The sequence below is a fragment of the Schistocerca americana genome, chromosome 1 (assembly GCF_021461395.2).
Source record: "Schistocerca americana isolate TAMUIC-IGC-003095 chromosome 1, iqSchAmer2.1, whole genome shotgun sequence".
Classification (NCBI taxonomy): Eukaryota; Metazoa; Arthropoda; class Insecta; order Orthoptera; family Acrididae; genus Schistocerca; species Schistocerca americana.
Genome location: NC_060119.1, coordinates 822,048,011 through 822,065,955, shown reverse-complemented (window position 1 = coordinate 822,065,955; position 17,945 = coordinate 822,048,011). Strand labels below are relative to the sequence as shown.

Below are 17,945 nucleotides of genomic sequence, written 5' to 3'. Positions count from 1 at the left end.
ATAAACATTATCTAATTTGTTGCAAAATGGAAACATGAACAGTTTTGTTTGTGTGTGTGTGTGTGTGTGTGTGTGTGTGTGTGTGTGTGAGAGAGAGAGAGAGAGAGAGAGAGAGAGAGAGAGAGAGAGATCAGGAGATTGCAACCAATAATATATTGTACACAGCTTCTAATTAATAGTACCGTGCTAAGTTGTGAATTCCTTGATGATGTTGCCTGTGCAGAGGAGCTGGTTGCTGCAACACCCACAGCAGAATCACATGCAGATCCAGGACTAGGTGTAGCAGAACCTGGAGTAGTAGCTGCAGAAGGAACTGTGTTCGTAGTACATCCAGACTGATGCTGCTTCTGTGTCACTGGCGATTTTGTCTCTGCTCTAGACACTTTTCCTGCTTTTTGTAAGGCAGACACTTTGAAGCATTGAAGTTAACATAATAATTGAGTAGCCCGATGAGAGAGAAATCCATGCCACAAAAGTTAAAAATGGGAATAACTATTAATTTACACCTACAGATTGTTACCACCATTTATCTTTCCTCCATTTAATAACTAGTTCCCTAGAATGAGACCAATATCAACATTACAAAACTCCCACTAGCGTGGAAAAGAAATTAATGAGATCAGTGCACTTTTTTTATGAGTAATGGCTAGTATTTTATCTTACATTCCTCAGATGTGAATCAGTTATTATTCAGAGTTCTGAGATGAGTCACAGAACAGTCAGTAAAATAATAGCATTTATTTTATACAAAGTTTATTTTTAAAAAATTCTCTTTATACGGTACCAGCAAATATGATCACACAATCAAACAGCAGATGACTAAAATAATGAGACAACTACAGCCTACTGAATAATAAAATTCTTCCCCATTGCGCAAACAACAGTGTTTATGAACAGTACAGAAAACTGTCTGTACTTCACTTTTGTTTTTGTGTGGCAGAGCTATCTCTTTCAAAGGACATCTCAATTACATTTCTTTGTGTCCAAACACTTCTAAAACTGATTAGTTCTCACAATGATTGACACAGATATTGCTTTTACTTTTCCAAATACATTCATGACATGGTTACAGAATTCCAAATCACATTTGTGAAGAAGAAAATAAAAGTTGACTGCAAAACACATTAACTTCAATAACTTTTTTTCTGCATTGAAACAAGTACAGTTGCACTACAGACTGGATACAGAAATGCAAATACGACACAAGAAGTGGAAAGTTATTAAGTAAATGAAAAAATTACAGTAACAGAATATGGACAAGTCCATTAACTGAAACACCAGTAACAATCTGCCGAAGAAACAAGTCCACAGCTGTGAAATACATTATGTTACAAAGAAACATCACAAAATTCAAATAATGAAAGAAAATTTGCCTTGCCCAACAGAGAAATCCTCTGGTGTAAGATCTCGGAAAATTATAGTGAAGCTGAAGGTAAAAACATTAGACATGAGTAGAAATTTAAAAAATAAGGAGTGTGTAGAAAAACAATAACCTGTAGAAGGTATATAATAAAAGTTTGTCATTAAATATTCAAGATAAAGGTCACCAATGGTGTGTTCATTTCAACTGGAGACTCTGAAATACTCAAAAACTACACATTGGACCAAAAACAGTTGTAATTCCCATTTGTTTGTTTCGGAGAGGGACAACCAATGATACCACACTCAACCTGCCAAGCCACCCCGTGGTTGGGTGGTGGTGGTGGTGGTGGTGGTGGTGGTGGTGGTGGTGGTGGTGGGAGACTATGAAATCTTTAATGGGAACCACCATTTTCTATTGCAGATTATGATTCTACGGCAAAATTTACATATGTTTTGTGTCTAAGAATTTTCTTCATTTCTTCACAAATGGAGCTGCAGTCAGAGGAACAGAAATGGGTATACAATCATAATTTATGACAAGCTACCCAATGGCCCTTGAATATCCAATGGCACATGGAACCCTGTCTTCATGCCGTTACAGTAGGACAGGCCAGTATTTCATAACTTCTAATTGGAAAGCCCATTCGCAAAGTTGTATTCTTCTGACATATCAAACAGAGACTACCCTACGTGCCACTGAGGCGGTGTAGCTAAATAAGACGTATACTACCAACTGGAGCTCACACATCATACAGACATAGAACAGATAGCGGCTCTTAATGTTACAATACTTGCACAGTGTTTATCACCTGCACACCTACCTATCATTCGAAGAACAGACATGCAAGTGGACGATGAATGTTGCTACCATAGAAGAAAAAACTGAAATAATCCTTATTTATGGAGGAGAAATGGTGAGGCTGCTGTTGCCTTGTATGCCAAGAGGTTTCCAGAGAAAGTTCGCTCTCTTTCGTTCTTTTATAAGATTGAGAATGCCTTTATGTCTGATGGAAGCATACAGACCGGCAAAAGGAAACAAAGCAAATGTGTTACAGGGGAAGCTAATGAAATAGCTGTACTAGCGACAGTGCACCACAACCCACAGATAAGCATCCGGCAATTACACCATGATACCAGTATGTCTGCAGGGAGTATTGTCATTATACTGCATTGTCAAAAGTATCATCTATATCAAGTGTCACTGCATCAAGAACTTCATCTCACCGATTTCCGTGACCACATAGTGTTTCGTAAATGGGACATCAACAAATGCAAACGAACCTCACATTCCAAAACAGCCAGAACACATCTTTTAAACAATTTGAAAAAATCACCCAAAGGGATGTGGAAAAGGAAATATTGTCTCTAAAAAAACAAAACCTCACATGGGTGGAATGAAATAACAACATCTGTAATCAAGTATGTGTACGAGATTATTTCCCAACCACTGTCAACTATTATAAATCAATCTTTTGAACAGGGATGCTTTCCAGAGGTATTGAAATATGGTGAGATCAAACCTCTATTCAAGAAAGGATCGACAGAAGATATGGGGAATTACTGCCCCATCTCTCTCTTGCCGGTCTTCTCTAAAGTGTTTGAAAAGATTGCAGCAAAACAAATTAATAACTTTCTTACTGTAAATGATATAATTTTTAAAAACCAGTTTGGATTCCAACAGGGTAAAAGCACTGTGAATGCTATAAATGAGTTTATCCAAAAAATATGCTCCACGTTAGATAAGGGTAGAAAGGTCACAGGTATATTCTGTGATCTGACTAAAGCTTTTGATTCAGTGAACCACGCATTACTCCTCCACAAATTACAGATGTATGGAATCAGAGACACTGCTTTAAAATGGTTTAGCTCTTACCTGTCAGGTAGGAAACAAAGAGTAATTTTAACTTCAAATGGAACCAATTATTCATAAGACTGGAGAACAGTTCCCCAAGGAGTCCCACAAGGTTCGATATTGGGTCCCTATCTGTTTCTTTTTTACGTAAATGACCTACCACTTGCTATTGATGTTCATTCAGTCTTATTTGCTGATGATACATCAGTTCTAATTGAAAATGAGGTATCTGAAAATATTCCAGAAAAAGCCAAAAATACTTTAGAAAAATTTGAATCTTGGTTCTGTCAAAATGGACTAAAGCTAAATATAACTAAAACCAAAATGGTGCAATTTGAAGCTAAATCAGTAGAAAGGAGTGAAATAAAGATAACTTGCAATGATCAGGATATCACAGAAGCAAACCACGTGAAGTTCTTAGGCCTAAATCTTGACAAAAATTTAAATTGGAAGGTACACATTACTTAGCAAATAAACTGAACAACTTAGCATTGCAATGTGTATTTTGTCAGGTGCCACAAACATGGATACCAGAAAGATAAACATTACTGCTACTTTGAGTCAGTTATTCGTTATGGCATAATCTTCTGGGGTTAGGTTAGTGTTTTTTAATGTCCCATCGACAACGAGGTCATTAGAGACGGAGCGCAAGCTCGGGTTAGGGAAGGATGGAGAAGGAAATCGGCCGTGCCCTTTCAAAGGAATCATCCCGGCATTTGCCTGAAACAATTTAGGGAAATCACGGAAAACCTAAATCAGGATGGCTGGAGATGGGATTGAACCGTCGTCCTCCCGAATGCGAGTCCCGTGTGCTAACCACTGCGCCACCTCGCTCGGTAAATCTTCTGGGGAAATTCAGCAAATGTCACTAAGCTCCTAGTATTACAAAAGAAAGTAATTAGAAACATGTGTGTTGCAAAAAAAAAAAAAAAAAAAAAAAAAAAAAACGGGAATCCTGTCGACCACTGTTAAAAAATTTAAAAATACTATCTATACCCTCACTTTACATATATGAGATGGTGGTGTTCCTATATAGAAATCAACATACACTAGACACTTTCCGTTTTGATCACAACTACAGCACTCGCCACAGAGATAACTTCAAACTTCCAACACACCGTTTAAAACTTTATGCCCAAACACCAGAGTATATGGGATTAAAAATTTTCAATAAAATAAAAGGCAGTAATATATTTAAAATGGAGATTGGTTCACTGAAAAAATTGCTCTTTACTCTTCTGGTGGAAAAGTGTTATTATTCTGTCGATAAATTCATTGAGGACAGCTTCACAATCTGAATACAGGGATTGTATTACATGTATTTTTTTATGTACTTGTGTAGCTGTAACTTAGAAATGTAAAATATAATGTAAACTTTTGTATTTCTCTTAAAAAAGTGAAAAAAGTTTCTTTTGTAAACCTTGACATGTCTCCTGTACATCAAATCAAATGATTTGAAAATTATATGTAATGAGATGAATAAACCACATACCACATTCTTTGCTGAGGTACTATTTTCCAATGAGTCTACATTCACAAACCATAGTAGTGTTAATCAGCATAACATGCATTACTAGAGCATAGACAATCTCCGATGGCAAGTTGACCATCAACGTCCCAGGTCAGTTAACATATGGTGTGGCATCATGGGGAACAAACTCATTGGTTCATATTTTATCAATGGCGTATTGAATGGGAATAAATATCTAATGTTTCAGGAACGAGAACTATCAGTATTAGTGCAAGATGTTGCCCTGTACTTTCAACAAAATATATGGTTTCTGGATGATGGTTGTCCAGAGCATTACACAACTGAAGCACATAGGTATCAGGCCACGTTTACACTCGTCAGTGGATTGGCAGAGATGGTTGGTTGGTTGGTTTGGGGAAGGAGACCAGACAGCGTGGTCATCGGTCTCATCGGATTAGGGAAGGATGGGGAAGGAAGTCGGCCGTGCCCTTTCAGAGGAACCATCCCGGCATTTGCCTGGAGTGATTTAGGGAAATCACGGAAAACCTAAATCAGGATGGCCGGACGCGGGATTGAACCGCCGTCCTTCCGAATGCGAGTCCAGTGTCTAACCACTGCGCCACCTCGCTCGGTGGGCAGAAATGACTATATTAATTTGCCCACTAGGTTACCAGATTTGACATCACTGAATTTCTTTCTGTGGTGGGAATTTAAAAGATAAAATGTATCAGCAAACACCAACAGGCCATGAAGGCATGGTCGACTGCATCAGAAACACCTGTGCTGACATTTCTGGAGATATGCTTCTGTACTGAGTACGGTCATTTGAAAAATGGATCACTAAGTGTACTGAATTTGGCTGTACTATGTTTGAATGCTAAACTCTAAATGGAAAAGTAGAGTAGCATTCACCTCGAGTCATGTTCACAGTGGTGCAACGCGTGGTCCCCTGTTTGATATGTCAGAGAAATACAACATTGCAAATGGGGTTTCCAATTAGAAGTTATGAAATAATGGCTTGTCCTACTATTGCAGCATGGATGTGCGCTCCTATGTGCCACTAGATATTCAAGGACCATTGAGTAGCATTCAAATATGATCGTGCACCCATTTCTATTCCTTCAATTGCAGCGCCATTTGTGGCAAAATGAAGAAAATGATTCAGACAAAACGTATGTAGATATTGCCATAGCATCATAATCTGCAATAAAAATGGGGTTTCCATTGAATACTTCGAAGTTGTCTCCACCACCCATGCAAGTGGTGGAGTGGGATCAAGTGTGGTATAATTGGAATTATAACTCTTTTTTTTATTCAGTGTATAGTTTTCAAGATATTTCACTGTCTAAAATGAACACACTGTATACAAGTGAAAGAAATGAACTCTTGCACAGATGGTCAATTAAATTTCGGTTTGCAGCTGCAGAAAGCTTTTTTCTTCTCTGAACATTTCAGTCATATACCTTTCAGCCACGTGCATCATTAGCTGACAGATTTCATCAACATGGAGAAGAACAAAATAAATTAATTGGTAGAATACCACAGCAGAATGAAGATGAAAGTTTACAAACGTGGATTCACAAGTAATTTGAAAAAATAAATAAATAAATAAATAAATTAAATAAAATAACTGAAGGATACAGACAAGGTGGATTGCATTCATGGGAACAGCAAGAAACTAAATTATGTTACAGTGGAAAGCTATTTTACCTAATCATAAAAAGTGAATCTGTAAACAGCAAATTTGGGTGGAAGAGCTCAAATGCTCTCAGAAGGAAGGACATGGATGATGTATTTATGGATTTATGTAAATCGCAAATGAGGCAATGAAGAAGACACAATAACACACTGGCCAGGGAGTTGTGGTTTGGGGGACTGCAGAAGGGTGGAGGGCAGCAACGAAACACGCTATAAAGTCAAGAAGATAACAATAGCAAAGTTGTGTTCAAAAAATAAACATTAATGATCTTGTATTTCATCAAACATATTCTTGTAGTTCATTTGTACTACTCTGCAGTATGAACTGCACCACTTTCATTTTGACATTACTTTTAATTCCTACTGTGTATACTATATGGCTTATTTGACTTCTGAATTACGTTTCTTTGCCTGTTTTCTTTAACAATTTTCAGAACCTGTTTATGCACTTGCATACCTTCATATACAAATAAAGCTGTACCATTGCTTCCTTAATGGTGAGCTTTATGATATTTTGCTAGTACATAGCTCTGTCACACTTCATACCAAATGTAAAAACATTAGCAGGCATAAAATGGGCACTTTTGTCATATCTTACTATAATTTTTAGAAAAAAAACCCAATGCAACATCCCAAATTGTCAAACAGCCCATACAAGATGTAATAGAAAACCATCCCACTTTAAAAAGAAATCACTGCAAGGGCTTTGGAGGATGTTGAACAGTGATAAGAGGTCTCATTGGTTACCTGTAGTATTACTACTGCAGACGATATTAATACTAACGGTGAAGAAGCTCAGTGCTTTCGATTTTAAACTGTTTCACAGAAACAACGATAACAACTAAAAGGGCATTCCTTATGCACCGATTTCATTTCTGTGTGTGCTTCTTTGCTGAAATTGGGAAAAGTGATTTCTGGGCATTGCTAAAGCACCTATTTTTGCATGGCAAAGCAACTGATGCAGTTAAAAAAAAAAAAAAAAAAATAAAAAAAAAAAAAAAAAATTATATGAGATCTACAGGGAGTCTATATTACCACACGGTATTCTCCACAAAGAATTTTCCATCAGCATAAGTTATTCAAAGAATGTAGAATAATCTGTGGATACTGTACTGAACAGTAGATAACATAAATTTGTGATACTCTTGGATTCCCAAAAAACACCTAAAAGTGAATGGTCTACTTTTCTTTAACAGCGTAAGACATATTTCACTGCTGCATCACAGTAGTATAAGTGGAGCTACAGGGTAATAGTGAAGTTACAGTATAATATTTGCACTGTAAATTACTGTCTTTTAAATGTACAGCATTAGACTAAAAGCAGTTTGTAGAACTACGGATATTATATTGATGCTTATGTAAGCTGCTCATGTTTTCTTGGGTTTCTCCCATATTCTCATTCTATTAACATGTCAACAATGACAGTTTCACATTTGAGGTACATCTTTCCTTCTCCTTTAAGTATTCTCACGACATGGATTTTCTATGCTTGTTCATTTGGTGTAGTGATCTGCCTCTCCTCTCTCTCTCTCCAGCCATTCCAGTTTTTATCACTATACTGTAGATCAAAAGTATCTTCTATTACAGATTAATTAAATATAATTAAAAGGCACAAAATGCATATTATTTTTCCACACAATGTCTCAATCTATATAAAATTAGCAATGCTTCCACATAATGTCTGAATCTATATAAAATTAGCTGTTTCTTTAATTCCCTTCTGCAAGAAATAACAGTGAGGTGCACCAAAAGTTGTGTATGAACTATTCTACTGAGTCATCATAGTGCTGCTGTCCTTTGGACATACATCTGATTGAGCCAAATTATTGAAGTGCTCTGGGAAAAATTTGTAAAGTTCAAAGAACATTGCAGTACTCTGCAATGAAGGTATTTCAATTTAACTTCTTAATCACACAACAGGATACTATTTGCCTTCATAAGCAGTCTGTAAATGAGTGTACATCCTATTCACTCAGTGGGGTACCACACAATCTTGGGCATGGCAATGAATTCATTCACCCTACCCATTATCTTCTTAAAGTTACTTGTCTATCTGTCACTAAATAAGACATTAGGTGACAATTCTATTTGATATTCATCATCATCATCATCATCCTCCTTTCACTGACTAGGCCATGGCCTGTTCCGAATCCTTAAACAGAATCATTCCCATCTTTCTTGAGAAATTACAATACCTCTTTTTCTGTTTGGCTTATGGTTCATTATCTCTGGGGAATTCCATGACTTGGCATTCTAACAAGATGTCATCTCCAATTTTCACAATATATTTCAATTTTTTTTATTCGTGTTCAAAATATTTAATTCTGTTCTAATGTCTTCATTTATAATAATGTCTCTTCTTGTGCAGCCCTTCATCTTTTTTAGGAACCTCATATCTGCTGTTTGCATTTATTTATTTATTTTGTGGTAGTCCAGCTTTTGCTTTCATCGAATAACACAGGAACCACCACCAATGCTTTATAGATTTTTGTGATGGTCTCTTTTTGTATTTTTTTTTTTTTTTTACTCAATGATCTGCTAATGGTACCACAGACAGCTTGGAATTTGTGTATCTTATTTACAATATCAGTATCAAAATCAAAACTTACACAATAGCCTAAATAAGAGATTTGAGACACTTGTTCTACAACTGAATTATACAAAACAATTTTTGATCTTACTAGATATTTTTCCAGAATGTCATTATTTTTGTTCTACTACAAAAAATTTTAAAGTTGTATTTCTTGCATATTTTGTTCAGCTGCTATACTGATCTTTGGAAGTCATCTTTCTTTTGCATAATAATATCATCATGACATTTCATCCACTACAGTTTTATCTTTTTGGAGGAACCATGAGGTCAAAAGAATAAGGTAAAGCAGTTGTGACTAAGGAATACAAGTTGTATTGTTGTCACAACTAAACCCTTTGTGACAAGGAAAAAGTTATTATGAACATTTTTTATGGAAGTTCGTAAGTTTATTTCAAAGACCAGTGCGCTGTTGATCACAGCCAGAAAGGATCAACACACCAGAATGCACTTCTTGTCATAAAAATATTAAATGACAGCCAAAATACACATACCTGAAGATCGAGAAGTCCAGGCACTAGAAGAGATGCTACCTTGCGATGTAGTACCCACTTGTTTATCAGAAGATTCCCATGCACCCATCTCACTGTCTTGGCTTCGTTCACCTTCTTCAGGGTCCTTTCTCATTTGCTTCATTACATCCATGTAACTATAACATTAAACTTGTTAAAATTAATGTTGGACCAATTTTTCTGAATGAGGAAACATGTTAACTTATAAATAAGTCAATGCCCGTGAGGTGCAATTTTTGATTTTGTTACATTATGATTTCCTATTTGTGCCTGTCATCATCATGCAAATATCTTGCTCCTCCTCAAAAATAAATTACCTTAAATGTAATGAAATTGAAACTGTAAACAAAAACACACACTATGAAATATAGGCTGCTGCACAGTTTTATGAGCAATTATTCCTCATTAGCCTTCAGTACCCAAGCACACAACAGGTAAATTTTGATTTGCACATTATATGTCAAATATTTACTTCAATATGTACTTGAATTACTAATCTGACAGATTAGTAACTAGTTTTGAAATATGATGCATTTATTTTTGTAGTTGAGACAAAAACAGTGAATGGCAGGAAGTTTTTAAAGTGTCTGTCGGGCTTGATGGTCTAGTGGTAAAGCGTGTGCCTGGAAACCAAGAAGTCCTGGGATTGAATACCAGTCAAACCACATATTTTTCAGTCTGCATTTTATACTAGCCTTCATCTCTTGATGACATGAGGAATCACCGAGAATGACATGTGGTTCAGATTACACATTAAACTGTATGTCCTCTTTCCCTTATGGTTAACTGGAGTAGATTAGGGACACGCAAGTCACTGAAGTGACATCCAATTGAAAGACTTGTATGAGGCAACTGAGCTATAATAAAATTATTATAAATTGATTACTTATTGGCCCAATAAAAGAATATTTACTACACATATAAGCCTGTACCTCATTATGTGAAGAGTCAGTTGGGTGTCAGAGACTGATTGGAAGAGCAGCAGAAAGCCAAGGAGATAGACCTATGTCAAGCGACACTTTAACACTTTTCGGAATGTTCAGAGTTTCAACTAACAGCCGCACACTCATTTGAAGGTCAGCATTCAACAACTCATGCAAACGAGTAACATTTTCATCAGTTTAGCTTGTTGATGACTGTTCAAAGACCTTGTCCACCCCTTCTTGGTCCTGCTTAAACTACTTCATCCACCTCATAATTTGCACATACAAAAGAGCAGACTCTTTGTAGACTTGTTTAATCAGTTCATGAATTTCTAGAGTTTTTTTGTTGGCCTTTGTGCAGAATTTGATTGCCCAACATTGTTCACAATCATACCCATGTTGCACCATTGATGCTCAGAACAGATATTGGTCTAGAGTGTGGAGCAACAAAGCTGAGGAAAGTCCTCCCCCCCCCCCCCCCCCCCAGCTAATTTGACACACACACACACTCTCTCTCTCTCTCTCTCTCTCTCTCTCTCTCTCTCTCTCTCTCTCTCTCTCCATGACTTTTGAGACACACCTTGTATGTATCTGATAACTTAAGATAAAGAAATTAAAAGAATAGTACTAGAAGGCACATCTTATCTGAAATTCTGAAATTTTACAAAACATTTGTCACTCCCGGTTGTAATGAATGGAAGTGAAACCTGGATAACAACAAAAAAGGATACACTAAGAATCTAGCATGCAGAAATGGGATTCCTTGGATTTGTAGGAAGACATATAAGGCAAGATCGAAAGTAAAATACAGAAATAACAGCACAATTAGGGTTAATATATCTATACAAAAGAACTGCAGAATACAGAACGAAATGGAAAGAGCATGTCATTAGGATGGAAGATGACAGACTACAAAATGTACTATACAAACACAGACCAATGGAATGGAGACACGTAGAAAGACCAAAAATCAGAACTTAAACTAATCCCTATAAGAAGGCATAACAGACAAAGCCTAATACACACAGAAGATGATGTCAGGGTTGCCACAAGTTTCCCCAAAGTGAAATTCCCTGATTTCCAGACATGTTTCAGCATTTCTCCCTGACAAATTTTAAGATCTCAAGGGTAAGGAAAGACATAAGTTGACCAAAAAATGTAAGGAATTCTGTGTTTCTATAGGTTTGAGCAAAAATCTTAAGTATTAACACCAACATCTTGTGTAACAAACTGCATTTCGATGGAGAAAGCAAGCCAAATGGTATATATGTTTTGATGTTATTTTATTTCAATAAAGCGAAACACATTTGGTGACGAAGATACACATTTTGTTGGAGTTGCAAGACAGATTTAAAATAGCTTCACTGCTTTCAGAGATAACCTCAGAAAAGAGAAAACCTCCTGCAAGGAAATGAATAAGGTGGGAAAGAGTTGTGTAAACCAACACTGTAGGTGACCACAAATAAAATGTTGGTTCTACTATGTTCGATGGTTATTACCCACTGTGTTATGTCTATTATTCTACAGGTATTGTGTGATTTTTCTTTCAAGAAATACACGAGTGCATAATGTATAAACTGCCAGTGACTGCCACAATTTTCTTCTTCTTATCATCCATACTTTCTAATGTATAAACTACTTTCAAAGTGTCAAAATGTACTAGAATAAATAAAACGTCTATAAAATGCTGCACTGTACAATGTACTTGCAGTGAGACAGTCGCTATTCTCGAAATCCGTTGCCTGTGGCCTCTGGCTTGCCGAGGAGCATCTCAGTCCTGGGTCCATGGAAAAACCATGAATATCCACCACATTACAACACACAGGCAGACCCGCCTGCGGGCAGATCGGTGAGACTAGATCCAACAGGCAGGGCCCACATGTTAGTGGTAAAATATTGGCTTTAGATCAGCAGGCCCAATCCATTAGATATACCCACAGAAATGGCCTGCAGTTTTGGCCTGTCATGGAAGTCCACTCGTCTAGCCAGCCATTCACATTTCTCAGACACCATGTTGATGAAATGAGACCCCAGCAATCACCGACGCAACAGATTACTTGTGCAAATACTATGAGAATCAATACTAATGAGGATAGGTAGCAACTCACCGTAAAGGTGATTGCTGAGCCACAGAGAGGCACATAGAAAAGACAATCACACTTTCACAACTAAATTTTTGGCCATAGCCATAGTCAGAAAACGAGAGCGCACACACATTCACACAATCAATCAGATAACAACTCATGTACCATTGTCTCCAGCCGCTGCGTCAACAAGCTCTGAGAATCACTTCCAAACAAACCACTTCTCACCCCACAGTACCTCTCATTGGTAGCTGCTAGGCTAGCAGCAAGTAGTGGTGGCAGCACTGACTGCAAGCAGAGGCAAGGCGTGGGAAGGGGAGAAGTAGTAAGAATGAGAGAGTTGGGAAGCAGTGCACGTACTCAGCTGCACCCAGCCAGCGATGAAGCACGACATCTCGTAAACAAACAGTTTCATGCTACTGAGACAAAAACGAGATTTTTCAGGGTGAATACCTGGACAAGGGAAAAAAAATTTCGCGGATTTCCCGGTTAAAAATACACTTTTTCCGTGTTAAGTGACAGTATACTTTTCCTCGGAACTGCAAAATTTATCAATTTATAGAGATTGCAACGCACTTTTGTAAGCCAGTCGTAATTCATGTCACGTGATCTCGCCAGCCGATACAGCAGATTTTCAAAGCAAAGGACACGTCATGTTGTCAGCCAATAGCATTATCACTGTTAAGTAGTGCGTACACACAAACAGGAAAAGTTAATGGTTTAAATTAATATACATAGTGTTGCTACAAGAAAAGCAAAGCTTTCACATACAATATTGGTATCAACGATTAATAAGCTGCAAGAGACGCTTAACTTTCACGTATAACATTGATCTTCTTTGCGCGTGTTACACTTTAAGATACATCACACAAATGCACCAGTAAAATTTTTAATAAAGACATAAATGTATGGTCTTCTGGGCTCAAAATTTTTCTAAATCGTCATCCTCAAAGAGTTGATTTTTAAATGAGAGTCAAACGCTCTGTGATTAAAGAAATTCATCGCACATAGTTCATCTCGGGTAAAATGAAATTTACTTTGAAAGTAACGCTTTTCAGTCAATCATTCACAATATTTTTCCGCGACCTGTTAGAAACAGGTTTGTTTCAGCAGTTGCCAGAGAGCGCCAATTACAGGCGTCACACCGCTTGTGCAGCTACGATGGCGCAAGAAGCCCGTGTGTTCGTACGTGTAAAACATTAAAAGATCTTACGTTATGTCATAAAAGAAACAAGACATCAGAGGATATTCCAAGAGCATCGGAATTTCATGAACCATAATAACGTGCATAATTCGGTCTAAAGTGCATATTCGTACGTCCAGATTCGGTTGTAAATTTTCTTCGAATACCAGTACTGTATTATTTCATTTTTGGTTCTTTATAATGGCATAATGCCATACTTGCAACAAGACGAAAACATGCTCTTTTGAAATGCAGAGAACAGTTGAAACTAGCCAATAGTGTAGAATTAAGCATTTTGTTACAAATAAATTGACTGCCTCAGCGGAAAAGATTAATAAAAACAACTTTTCTTTAGCAAACAGAGAAAAATAACTTCATTGTTCTGCAAGGCGATTAATGCTTGACTGAAATTGTCGCCCGGGCAGATACCCCGGTTCGCTCCTAGTGAATATGGCAGCTTGCGCACGACAGTAAAATTTTTCCGAATAGCATCTTGCTGCTACTGCTTATATAGCTAACAGACACACTTTAGTAGCCAGAAGCAAGAGAAGGTGCTACACACACGCGTCGCAACTGCGCATGCGCATGGGCCCGCATGCAACTGCTGACAAACAGTTGCGACGTCACGCTCATTGAAGGCAATTTGTTGTTATGAAGCATTGCATAGTCTTCCTAAAGCCTCTGACACATTTTGCTGCTGGCAGATGCTTGTATGAGAACTGTGTTTTGTTGTTGTACATGGCACATTTCCTTTGCAACTTAAGTTTTATTTTAGTTTTTTTCTCTCGTTCATGTTTTATTGCTGCAGTATTATTCTGCAGTAGCGGGATACAGTAATATCCTTTGTTTGAGTATTATATCTTACCAGTCAAAATGACAAAAGTTTAACTGAAAACTAAAACAAAAAATCCCAGAATTCTAAAAAAATTCCCGTGTTTTCCCAGATCTCCCGGTTGTCCCAGGTCGTATACACCCTGTTTTTCCATTATTTTCACCCAAATTTCCCTGATACATTTGAAATTTCCTGATATTCCCTGATTTCCAGAACTTGTGCCAGTCTTGGATGTATGTAGAGAGATGCACAAAGATGTCTTTCCTCAAAAACATTACTGTAAGAATGCACTGTGGGAATACATTAGCACTGTGACAACAGGATGGAGAGGAAGCAGCAGTAGCTAGTGGCACAGCTAGCGAGGGGCGGCAGTGTAGACGATATTGCAGCCTGCCCGAGGCCTACTGTTCTGTACAGTCACGACAGTGATGGTGGTGGTGACAGACCGCAGTAGAGCATTCCTCAAACCTTTCCAGATTGGTGCACAGGTGTTCAAAGCAGTGTATAGTACTACTGCATAGACCACACTGATAATGTTTATGATGAACATGAACAACAAAACAGATACCACATTAATTGCAAGACACCCACTACCAACACAAATCTTACCTCTACATGATCTGTCACAGCTGGCAAATGTAAGTTCGCTTACTGCCCTACTGCCTTCCTAGACAGCTCCATAGGTCTTTCCACAAGCTGCTTGCCACACCACGTCTTTCTCTCAGACATATGGATAACATCACAGTTCCTTAGCAGAGGTACTAACCCTTTTGTAGAAAGAAGTGACAGTAGTATTTTTTTGTATTCCACAGTTTATGGTGCTATACAACTTTTTGTGATTGTCACCATGCCACTGCAGAGCTGGAAGGCTAAAAAGCCCTAGATGCACTGAGGAGACAAAAGTGATGGGGCAGAGATATGCACATACGCATATGGCAGTAATATCACGTGCGCAGGGTATAAAACAATAGTGGAGTGGTACAACTGTCATTTGTGCTCAGGTGAAAAGTTTTCCGATGCAATTGTGGCTGTATGACAAGAATTAAAATACTCTGAACATGGAATGGTGGTTGAAGCTATTGTTCGCGTCACGTAAGGTGGCGGCCCAATTTTCGGCCGTTCTGTGCATCCCCGTCCACTAGTCACTAGCGGCCAATAATATTCACTCTCTTTCCGAGTGGCTAGAAGTGAGTTACAGCTAGAGAGCGAGAATCTCACTACTACATGCTGCACTATTTCTGCACTTCGTGACAATTTAATAATTCATTCAACTATCAATTTTTTTGTTTGTTCCTTTTTTTTTCTTGTAGGAGTATAGCTGTGAATGTGTATCTTGTAAATGTTTAGGTGCGATTAAAAAAAAGTCAGGTGACGGCAATAAACGTTAAGTGCTTCACAAGCAGGCGAGGCGGATTATTTACTACATTTATAACTTTTTCAAATGTGAATTTAAAAGCAGGTCTCCTACAGTTGGTATTGGAAAACACAAGAACCGACTCCAGAACCATGTGGTGCCAGCAAGAGTAAAGAGAATTTTAAGGGAAAGTGTCAGAGCTGTAAGAACTGTAGAAACAGTTGGTTTTGTGCCACATGGAAAGCATCGAAATTGTAAGGAACCTGTAACACAAATGGATAGTTTTAACAATGATGTTTTAAAGTGCTCCGTGCGAATGATGAATGCCCAACATGACAAAAACATGTTCCACTTATGCAAGATTCAATGATAAGTGCTCCGTCGAGGTAAAGACTTTTAACACTTTGGGTCCTGAGCCATTGGGCGTGGGTGTCTACCATAAAGACTGGCTGACTTTAACGTATTTTAAACTACTACAACTCATGAAAGCTTTTAGTTATAGCAATAAAATTACTCTTATTGAAAAACCTAGACTTTCTTGTTTAAAACCATATATAATACCTTTCTCTTGAATTAATACATATTTTTGACAAGCGTTATTATTATAACATTGTTTTTGAAAAAAGGAAAAATTGGTCAAAGGTATATTCCCTGTATTTTCTAGAAGGATTTTTTTTTAATTTTACGCAAAAATTGTGATTATGATGGATACAGTATGTCTCCTCTACAGTAACCTCCTGTAACTATTTTAGGATCCAATTTTGCTCTTTGTGTGGTAAATTTTGAAGCGCGGCATTTTGCACAATGCTACTTTACATTCACTACCCTGGTAACTTCTGTCTTTTCGCCACACTTTGCCAGAAACTTCCTTATTTCCATAAGTGTAACTCCTTTCCACCTTGATAATGAGCAGGTGGGTGAAAGGGAATTTGTGCTTCGTAAATTCCTGATGCATTGTTGAGCATACAGATTAGTTTGTTCCTTTATATGTTTCATCACACTGTCTGGTCTAAACTGACAACATTGCGTATTCCAAATTGTCCTGAGAATAGATCGATATCTGGTGCACGATCAGTAGATGTCCAACCTTCCTCAGAATCGGTGTGGCGCGCACGTCTCGGCTTCCCCCTCGCTGTTAGTCTCACTTGTTCTTCAGGCACAATATCGACTGGATTACTTGCTGCTGAAGTGCTTGGACACCTGCTCTCCTCTTCTGAGTCTATCAGAAGAGTAGTATTTGCAAATAAAATCATAATTACGTACTGAGAGTTTTTTTAGTGAAAATCTGAACAAAAATTATAGATGTCGTTTGGTCAGAACTCTTAACCTAAACTGCCAGAAACTTCTTCTTGAACATAGTCCACATCATCATCAGAGTCATCTACAATATCTTCCCCTGACAAATCAACGTCAATTGCTTCTAAGTCACGATATAACTCGCGAGCAATTTCTTCGTCCGTCAAGCCACGCTTCGCCATGTCGACGCTACTGAGACCGCACGGGACAAAATCGCTGCTGACAAAACCCGACAAATAAAAAGGGAAGCACACTCTTCCACAGCATGCTCGCACTATCTAGTGACCAATACTCGAACTACAGTCCATGCAGCGCCTCCCACACAATCGGGAGCCGTAAGAACACACAAAGGAAAGAAGGGGAAGAACGAGAACACGCGCCCGTTACATTACGGGCGCCAGGCTTTCGGGCAGGTCGCGCACGCCCGTATTTTTACGGGCATCAGCGCCTAAGTGTTAAAAGACATTGGTCCAGGTACGTATGTTAAGATGAGAGTTTTTATTTCAATGAAGTGACTTAGGTGCAGCATGAACTATATCCCATAAAGATTCACGACAAGAGAAAAAAGTAGTTCAAGAGTGTATTACCTTGATGAAACATGGATCAATTAGAATCATTCCAAGAAGATCTGCTGGAAAATGAGTGATGATACTGGCAGTTTTAAACTTCTCATAGGGATAGGTTCTCAGATAATTATTCTGCATGCTGACTCTTCTTCTGGTTTTATTTCTGAAAATAAACTTGTTTTCTTGTGCAAGAAAAACAGCAGTGATCGCCATTTGGCAATG

General features: G+C 37.9%; 1 protein-coding gene across 2 annotated transcripts in view; it reads right to left on the bottom strand.

Moving 5' to 3' along the window:
* The window catches only part of LOC124613040 (circadian locomoter output cycles protein kaput-like), a 118,908-nt gene that overhangs the window by 44,008 nt on the left and 56,955 nt on the right, over positions 1-17,945 (bottom strand). The window contains exons 12-13 of one of the 2 annotated variants that reach the window (XM_047141611.1): positions 9,468-9,622; positions 183-391 (exon numbers count right to left, since the gene is read on the bottom strand). In XM_047141611.1, the coding sequence (XP_046997567.1) occupies positions 183-391; positions 9,468-9,622 (364 nt within the window). The remainder of the gene's footprint in view (positions 1-182; positions 392-9,467; positions 9,623-17,945) is intronic. The other variant, XM_047141620.1, reaches the window with a different exon arrangement.